The 8,813-nt window shown below is 42.9% G+C and overlaps 2 protein-coding genes across 4 annotated transcripts in view; one reads left to right on the top strand and one right to left on the bottom strand.

Moving 5' to 3' along the window:
• The first annotated feature begins 335 nt into the window (after window positions 1-335).
• On the top strand, window positions 336-3,699 carry LOC123059475 (uncharacterized). Of its 3 annotated transcripts, none has more exons than XR_006427455.1 (5): window positions 336-501; window positions 1,343-1,718; window positions 1,801-1,946; window positions 2,780-3,206; window positions 3,397-3,699. XR_006427455.1 is itself a non-coding variant. In XM_044482041.1 (4 exons), the coding sequence occupies exons 1-4, from the start codon at window positions 441-443 to the stop codon at window positions 3,040-3,042; spliced, it is 846 nt and encodes a 281-aa protein (XP_044337976.1). In that variant the 5' UTR covers window positions 336-440; the 3' UTR covers window positions 3,043-3,352. The 3 variants fall into 3 exon arrangements, 1 of the variants encoding a protein (XP_044337976.1); XR_006427454.1 differs by having other exon boundaries at window positions 3,386-3,699; XM_044482041.1 differs by lacking the exon at window positions 3,397-3,699 and having other exon boundaries at window positions 2,780-3,352.
• Window positions 3,700-4,734: 1,035 nt separating this feature from the next.
• LOC123057272 (uncharacterized) overlaps window positions 4,735-8,813 on the bottom strand; it is a 9,016-nt gene continuing 4,937 nt past the window's right edge. The window contains exons 2-13 of the mRNA XM_044480341.1: window positions 8,403-8,807; window positions 8,052-8,318; window positions 7,715-7,903; window positions 6,749-6,868; window positions 6,618-6,659; window positions 6,447-6,542; window positions 6,283-6,372; window positions 6,081-6,197; window positions 5,442-5,480; window positions 5,309-5,359; window positions 5,111-5,185; window positions 4,735-4,827 (exon numbers count right to left, since the gene is read on the bottom strand). Of these exons, the coding sequence (XP_044336276.1) occupies window positions 4,735-4,827; window positions 5,111-5,185; window positions 5,309-5,359; window positions 5,442-5,480; window positions 6,081-6,197; window positions 6,283-6,372; window positions 6,447-6,542; window positions 6,618-6,659; window positions 6,749-6,868; window positions 7,715-7,903; window positions 8,052-8,318; window positions 8,403-8,807 (1,584 nt within the window). The remainder of the gene's footprint in view (window positions 4,828-5,110; window positions 5,186-5,308; window positions 5,360-5,441; window positions 5,481-6,080; window positions 6,198-6,282; window positions 6,373-6,446; window positions 6,543-6,617; window positions 6,660-6,748; window positions 6,869-7,714; window positions 7,904-8,051; window positions 8,319-8,402; window positions 8,808-8,813) is intronic.

The following is an 8,813-nucleotide window of genomic DNA, read 5'->3' as shown; positions in this document are numbered from 1 at the left end:
GGGCCAGATTTGCCAAGTCCGGTTGTAAGTGCTCTAACGATAATAAACAGAAAATAGAAAGAAAAAAAACTAAAAATGGAGTATAAAAGGAAAAAGAAATGCTGCAATACTTGACTTAAACTTAAGTACTCCCTCTGTTCACTTTTGTAAGACGTTTTGGACAGCAGAAATTGAGCTGTTTTAGGTGTTATCTTAAATGTCTAAAACGTCTTACAAAGACTGATGATTTAGCAAAACCGTTTGAAATTGGAACGAGAGGGCGTAGACCGGTCAATAGACCAAATTAATGGTATTTCCCGAAACAGGTCTGTGTGTCTGTCGTAGTGGAGAAAGAGGCGAGAAAGAGAGAGGGGGGGCAGAGACCACCCCTGTGCTGTACTCCTATTCGCCGGAAATCGTCTCCTCTCTTTTTCTCCGGCCGCGTCTGCAACTCCACCTCAATGGCGACCCCCACCAACCCTCATCTCGCGCCCCCGCCGCCGGATCGGGATCTCGCAATAGGTAAACTACTTGTTCTTGCTTTCTTGCAGTATTTGCGACCCGCTGCCGTCGATCATCACGGGCCACGAACACCGTTGCGCCATGGCCGAGCAGCGGCAAGGGCTGCAGGGGACGAGAGGCGAGGGTCAACATGTGGTAGGGAACCGGCCGGCCGCTGGCCGACTGGTGGCCTTCGCAACATTGTCTCTTCTCGAACGCCGATTACCTAAAGTTGTCGTCTTTACAGCCCCGGTCATTAGCAATTGCTCGCGCCGGTCTCATGTGTCGGCGATTTTCTCGCCTAAAGTTGTCGACTTTACGACCCCGGCCATTAGCAGCTGCTCCTGCTCGCCGCCGGCCTCGCCGCGCGCCCAGTTTGGACCGAGCGTCATGTCAAATCAGCTGTCGTCTACAGAGCAGTAAGGGGGCTTGAGCTAGGCAAAGGCCCATCCCCAACAGCACAGCACGACTAGGGGGCCAACTCCATGTCCCTTTAGCTGTAGTGTTCTATTGGTACTACGAGTAGTATAAACTGGGGACTCTGCTCTCACAAGTGCAGAGGAGAAACACACTCACATCAGTACAGTTTAGATGAAGGCATGTCTACCGTCCATATGAAGATCAGTTAGATTATTTTTGCATTATCTTGTTGAAAATGATTCAATTTCCTGCTACTGGGTCAGCAAATTTACCGTGAATTTTGACGTTGATTATATATGTTTGTTGTTATGTATGTATGTATGTATAAAATGAAGTAAAACTCTAGTAATACTGATGCCCCAAGATCTAAGTGCCCTTTGTTTACTGCAGTCTACTACAACAGCTGAATGCTTAATTAACAATTCACTTTGTTTTACATCAGTTCAAGCCATTAAGGATTTTTATCGCAATTCGGGGACAATCGAAGAGAACATTACATTGCTAGGCTATGATGAGAAGCCTATGGATTTCGACAACAGTGAAATGAAGTTCTTCAAGTGCTCGTACAAAGTTGGGCCCATCAAATTCAACAGGTTTATCAAGAGGGGTGCTGCAAGTTCGAAGGATTGGGCTTCAGACTACCATTTTGTCAGAGCTTTGGCGCGTCCTGCTGCTATCCAAGTTGAAAATTACGTCAATTCAGAGTGTGTGATCATCTCTGAAGTGGATGGGTCCTTCAGCAAATGGTTGAACAAGAGGGAACCCATAGAACTGTTCGCTGATGGCACCATGCTGCCCATCCTCAGAAATATGATCATGTACGTTTTGCTTTACACTCTGCAACATATGCCCTCTGTTTTTTCACACAGTTTTTAACTTTCTTCTTGTTGTCCTATGTAGCCAACTTGCAAGTCTGGTGGAAAGTATCCTTGCTAAGCGCAAGTATCCCCGAGGTACCGTTGCAAAGGAAGAATTCTCAATGAAAGAGCTCTACATCAAGCTGCTTCCTGATAAGACACCTAAGCTGCAGGTGTTGATACTTAAGGGTAAGTCCTTCTTAAAACAGAAAACTCCTATATGCGTGGATGTTTGATACCTGAGTTCACTACATATTAAAATAAACATAAAAGTTTGGTTTTCAGGTTTTGAATAGATATAGGATGACACAATTTGCTCATGTGCGCCTCGTTACGAAAAGTCATCGATTTATGTTTGAAACAACTCTAAGATGTAAACCTGAATATTTTGTGCTACGCAAAATAATTAAATTGGTGCGACCTAAACGATGGATAGTATGATAGCTATTCAAAACATGCGCATTTTGCTCGTTTTGTTAGGATACATATGTTCATTTTGATACTAGGCTTGCAGCAGCCTCTGTAACAAAGCTTTGCTGACATTGGCCTTTTGTAGGACACATATGGTCATGTTTTAGCACCAAATTGTGACAAGTATATTTTGTAGTGTTGCCACAATCCATGTTTTTTTACAGTTCCTGCACAGTTCTTGTAGTGGAAAAGGTGTGGGGAAATTACTGGAGTAGATCCAAATAGGTGCAGATGTGCATTTTCCATGTGCAAGTATTGTATGCACTTGCATTGGGTTTGTACAGGTAAATGTTAGTCCTGTGCGGAGAAAGACAAGATGAACAGATAAAGCCAGTAACTACAAGTTGTTTGCACACGACATAAACCTGTATATATTTGCACAAAAATTGGTGATGTGCATATAAATTGGGTTTGTTACAATGCAAAAGAAAAGAAAACCCATGTGGGTGCAGGGTTTGTTCAAGTGCCCTTTTCTTAAAATATAGGAGTGTTCTGCAATGATACAAGAACTAGCAAAGTTCATTTTGCTTTATTTTTTTGGTTTATTGTAGTTGAAAACAGGATTCCAGCTCAGGTGGTGAAGACTTGGACAACTGTAAGGAAGATTGCTACAGAGTGCTTTGAACGCCATAATGTCGATCCAAACCAGGGAAGTAGAGACTTCATCTCTTGTATTGGGATTCTGACAAAAAATGTCCAAGCTCTTTTGGAGGGCCACCCGGACCAGTGGGACAATTCGAAGAAAGGTGGTTTCTCATGGAATCCTACACGTACTCCCAGCAAGTGTCTGGTAGGATCAACAAGTCTGAATTGAGGTGGCCTGTGGAAGATGATGGAAGAACTCTGTGGTTGCTGTCGCAGTTAATTCTTCGGGGTCGAGAGAAGAAGGTGATCTATGACAAGGACTTTCCGAATGACTATGTGAAACTATGCAGGCACAGCTACAAGCACTTCAAAAAATTGCCAAACAATATTAAGGTGAGCGAGCGATTTAAGTTGTATTCATGTGTCTGTGCCTCTGCATTCATTTAAATTGAAATATTTACAGTGTTAACTATACTATCCAAATGGTGAACAAAGTCCTCTTAAGTTGAAGTAGGAGCTTGAGTGACAAGATATTGGATACTAATAATTCAGTTGGATGTTGTTTTGTTAAGCGTACCTGCAGGCTAGTCTTGGAGGGAGTACAGATGGACTGATACGTCAGATTGAAGTTTGGTCGCCTCGTATCTGGCACATCTTATATGTGGCACTTCACAAGCCCGGATCAGGATAGGTTGACATGTATTTGTGCTTGTTCGGCTGTCCAAGTCCATGTACTACTCTAGTGAGATTTAGACGCTCTTATATTTCTTTCCAGAGGGAGTACTTCAATGACATGGCATACAAGCGTTAATTAAGCCTCAAGTATGTATATTGTGCTGTATTCAGAGGTGCAGCGTTGTGGATACAAGGTTTAAAAAAACAGGGGCAAAAGATTTACCTCATTCATTAATTAAGCATCGCTGTGTTTGGATGTCTGTATTCGACGCCTACGTATTGAATTGGTTTCAGTTCCAATTCAGCGTGGAAACTGTCATAGACATGAATACGAATTTGGTCGTCTGGGTGTCAGTTGAGTTGGCTCACGGAATCCTACTCAGATTTCAGTATGGAATCATGTTTGGATGTCAAACTATGGAATTGCATAGCAACATTAGTATAGACATCAAACCAGAAGTTATATAACGTGTGACTATATTTGGATGATTGTATGGCAACAAAATTCATCAAATATCATAGAAATCCAAGACAACATCACATAATATTGACGGAAAAGCAAATAAAAAATAGTTTACAGCAACAAAGCAGAACATGTATAGTTTAAATAGGTGTTCCATAGTTGCACATATAACTAGGATTAGCAAAATTTGCATAGAAAAATTACAAAAAAGAGAAGAAATAAAGCTAATTGCTTGCTGTGAAGAGGATGAGAGGCAGGGAGTGAGAGCTTGCATGACCGACAAAGAGGAGTAGAGGTAGTGAAGGGGAAGAAGAGGGGCAGGGTGGATCTGGCAGCTTATAGGTGGAGGAGATGGGGTGCACACAAGGCAGATGAGGAGGGGCGTCGGAGCATGGGAGGGATGTCGGAGCTCGGGCAGAAGAGAAGGACTGGCCGGGGAGGCATAGTGGTGGCGGATGGCTGGGCCAAGGCCATGGCGGCCACGGGCAGAGAAGGGGGGGGAGGAGGGCCGGCAAGGTGGGCTACCGCAGGGGAAGAGTGGAGGGCGGACGGCTGCCGGAGGACGGCCGCGAGGGAAGCTACTTGGGCGTCGTCGTCGCTTCCCTGGGCGCTGCTTCTGTTTCCTCTCACGTGGGTGAGGGTCGTGCGGTGAATCGTTTTCTTTTGCGGGGGAGGCTGATTCCAGCGAAATCGGAGGGGCTAGCCTCTATATCATGGGAGGGCTCTTTCCATACAAGAGATTCAGCGCCTGTATCGAAAAGATTTCAGACTATTTGTTTCCAGTTACAACCCAAACAGCTGAATCTGTATTTTTGGAATACCAAATCCATTACCAGGATCAAATACAGACATACAGACGGGGTGCAAGAGAGTTGGCTGGTTAATTAATGGAAAACCAGACTCACAACCCAATAATCCGTGATTTCAGACTGCTAGGCTGTTTACATACATCATGTCTCGCTGTCTGTCATACAGTATGAGATAACAGCTCATTTCAGGCCAAAAGAACAACTCTAGTCTTTCCCTTACTCAGAACTCGAAGGGTCTTTCCCATAGAACAACTCCACCCTGCAAAGTGCGCGCACATAAGTTTCTGTTTTTTTTCCTTAATTCTCGGGATGCAACCTTACTCTCACAATAAATAGAGTTATTAGCATACCTCTTTGTCCAACTTCAGCTTATCTGCTAAATCCAACTTCTTCTGAGCGTACTGAGCCATGTTCATTGCTTTATGCTGAACAAGAGAACCAGATATATTAAAACGACAATCATGACCACATATAAATTCATAGAGGATTTTTTTCTTCAAAAAAAACAAAACAAAACAAAAACCATAGAGGATTCATCAAGACAATACCATACTGAGAGATACCGTCATAAACACAACCCGAGCTTTATCCTCATCGGTCTACACAAAGGCCGTATCAATATCAGCAACATATTGCAGCTAAATATGTATCACCATGTCAAATCTACAGTACCCTACTTACGTTCGCATCAATGCCACCCTGTCGGACAACGTAGTGCATCTGGAAAGATAAACAGATAAAATTAGACATTGGCAATATGTTGCATATTTCTTTTTGACAACATAAATTCACAGTATTGCAAGGAGAATTACCAGAATTCAGAAGGATGTGTATGCATGTCGAGGATAATTGGTTTGATGCCAAAAAATGGCATGCCAACATTTGGCAAATTCCAAATATTGGCTAGTGCTTGGTTGGCTACCATGTTTACTTGAAAACCTCACAAGAAATTGCCAATTTTTGGCAACTTTTGATATTGCCAATTATTGGCTTGCCAAGTATTGGCAATGCCAAATGTTGGCATCAAACCAATTATCCTCATCATAACAAAGAATCGTTCTTGTCCAGTTAAGAGAAGAAAAAATTCAGAACTAGTTTACTCAGACAAAGCATGCTTAGCATATGGAACACATGTTTCAGCACTTTTACTAGATCATATTTCATGGCTAGTGAGGACTAGAATTGAAAAGTGAAGCATGAACCCGAGGAAAATTCATTATAGGTAGTAAGCACTCAGATCATGCAACTAGACAGAAAAAAATTGAAAATAACAGGCAATACAAATCTGCACAACAGCCTCAAATTAAGACATCAACTTACGCATTCTTTTATTGTTGCAATGACAGGAACCCCTTTCAGTTCACCATCTAGTCTCCTTTTGTGTACATCGAACTTGTCCATTTCATATACTTCCTTCACAGCTTCCATGTAACTTAACTGAAATATTTGTGAAGCCGTAAGAACTACGAATAATCACAAAGCATGTCTATTACACAAATGTTTGACGTAGTAGGATAACAACATTTTTCTTAGCGACACGCCTCCAGATCTCAAAATAGAGAAGACCTATGTCCTTGAGGGACGCATCCTTATCCATCTCAAGAATGTACTCCTGAATCAAATTGACCAGATTGTGAGTAATACCAGCGATCAACGCCTCAATTAGCAAAAGACAAGATATCTTACATTATAAGCAAAAGCAGCTAAACAAACAGTCATATGAGGAATGCCAGTTGCAATCTTCAATGCTTGCCTCCATGCTCTAGTATCCTTGTCTATCCACTGAAGTGAAAAAAACTTAATCATCATGTGTATGTATATGGACTAATTTCATGATTTCCTGGGGGGCATACTTACACCCTTCGTCCTGCGGTCCAGATGCAAATACTTTGTAATCCACTGTTGCAAGATAGAAGTGGATCACTTTAAAAACGATCCAGCCACTCGTAGTATTTTTAATTCCAACAGCTTGATCACATAATGCATACCTTGATTTTCTCTGAAATTTCTGCATAGTACTTGACATAAACATCATCAATTTTATATGTATGATAACGTGAGCGGTACTCGTCGTGATAGCGGTACAGGTTCCGACCACTATAAGGCAGCTGCAGAAAAAAAGAACAAGAATTAGATGAAACGTCAGAAAAGAAACAAAAGTCCCACAATGGCTACATTGAAGTGAGATGACATACTTTTGTCTACAGAAGTAACTGACTAAGGATCCACATTTTTTCCTAGTAAAGTCAGGCTTGCTAGAAATAGTACCATATATAATCAAGTGATCTTTAACAAGTCAATCCACTGAGACACCGTCATGATATAACTCAGAAGCAATTCAAACGTCAACTAATGTCAGCAGCCAAAGTTACAAGCACGAAACCAAAGAGATAAGAAGTTTGAAGATAGCAATGTTTGTGAAAACACACAAGGTAACATAGCTTTGAGCCTTGGACTGCTCTCTACGGTCATAGAAATCATGCTATTTTTATTATCTAATACCGAACCTCAGCTTTAAAACCAAAGCAATCAAGGAGGTTCAAGAACCAAGTGGGATACACTTCCTAGCACTTCACTCCGAGTTAAGGTTACATATGAAATGGCTAAGAAACAACCAATTTTAAGGGGTCACTCATTAAAATCACACCTAGACTTGTCCGAAGTTTGAATGAACACAAAAAACTGGCAAACCTTTTCAAATCCAACATCGCAAGTACTATCATCCATGTTAAGAATAAGCTGTTCGAAAACAGTTTCAACTCGTACCACAAACCCATGGCTCAATTTTTTATACTAACGTTGCAGCTGTGGTTGGGGTCGATGAAGCAAAATGAACTACCTCATTGATTGCTGAATTTTGCAGTGTGTGTTGAAATGGTTTCTGAACACCTATGATTATGATAACCAAGGTAGTCAACTGGATGACTAGATGTTGATATAGACAGTACACTTACAAAAATACGAGGGGCAATCCGTTGGTAGTCATTCAATCCAGCTTTATAGGTGTCATCAGGATGTACGAACCACTCAAAACTTTCATCCTCCTCTAACCGCTTAAAGTACAACTCCTCACCAAGTTCATCATCAGTGTATTCTTCTGGTTCCTTAAGCTCAAGTTCACGTGCGCACTCCGGCTTCAAAGCCTACACACAGATGATAAAAACATGAGATAAAATCATCCACACATATCAAACCAGAGGGCTGGATTTGCTACTATGGCACACAAGTACAAATTGTAAGACATACGTGAATTGAAGTGAGCGGTGACTGATTGATACAGCATGTAGGTACCTTGTAATAAGCGATGCGAAGGCGTGCAAGGCGCGCTTCTATCTTGTCTTCTTCCTCCCATGTAATATAAAGTGGCAGGTTAGTACGAGGAATAGGAATGTTGGAACGCAAACGTTGGGCAAAACGGGTTTCGTCCTCCTCGCTGATGAGGAAGTCCGGCCCGAAGCAATCCTGGCTTGTTTCTTGTGCTGAATCTGTTTTGGGCAGCAGCTCCATGTCTGTCGCATGAAGAAAAGGATCTTGACCCCCTAGGATGGTGTCCTCCATGTCTCCATGGTCTTCCTCCCTGATAAGGACGTCCGGCCCGAAGATTTCTTCTTGTGCCGAATCTGTTCTGAGCAGCAGCACCATGTCTGTGGCATGAGAAATCGGATCTTGGCACCCTTGGATGGTGCCCTCCATGTCTCCATGGTCTTCCTCGCTGACAAGGGAGTCCGGCCCGTAGCTTTCTTCTTGTGCCGAATCTGTTCTGAGCAGCAGCTCCATGTCCGTCGCATGAGGAATCCGATCTTGGGCCCCTTGGATGGTGTCCTCCATGTCTGTGGCATGAGAAATTGGGTCTCCATGGTCTTGGGCAGTGGCAGGAGCATCGGAAGATGATGGGGGCAGGTGCTTGCGGCGCCTCTTCTCCCCTGTCCACGCCTTGTTTGCCTCATCTCCATCATCGGCCAGTTGGCCAATCTGGACGGGCAGCATCTCGATCGAACGATATGACGGCGAGGCGAGCTGGGCGGCGGCGTCGTTCTGCTGGTGTAGCTGGAC

This window comes from Triticum aestivum, chromosome 3A, assembly GCF_018294505.1.
Source record: "Triticum aestivum cultivar Chinese Spring chromosome 3A, IWGSC CS RefSeq v2.1, whole genome shotgun sequence".
NCBI classification, from domain to species: domain Eukaryota; kingdom Viridiplantae; phylum Streptophyta; class Magnoliopsida; order Poales; family Poaceae; genus Triticum; species Triticum aestivum.
This window is presented reverse-complemented; position numbering and strand designations above follow the sequence as displayed.

Excerpts from the sequence above, each read along its gene's own strand:
- LOC123059475 (XM_044482041.1), top strand. The coding sequence starts at position 441 with ATGGCGACCCCCACCAACCCTCATCTCGCGCCCCCGCCGCCGGATCGG. Across the intron at positions 1,719-1,800 it reads ATCCTCAGAAATATGATCAT|CCAACTTGCAAGTCTGGTGG; the intron begins GTACGTTTTGCT and ends TGTCCTATGTAG. Across the intron at positions 1,947-2,779 it reads GCAGGTGTTGATACTTAAGG|TTGAAAACAGGATTCCAGCT; the intron begins GTAAGTCCTTCT and ends GGTTTATTGTAG.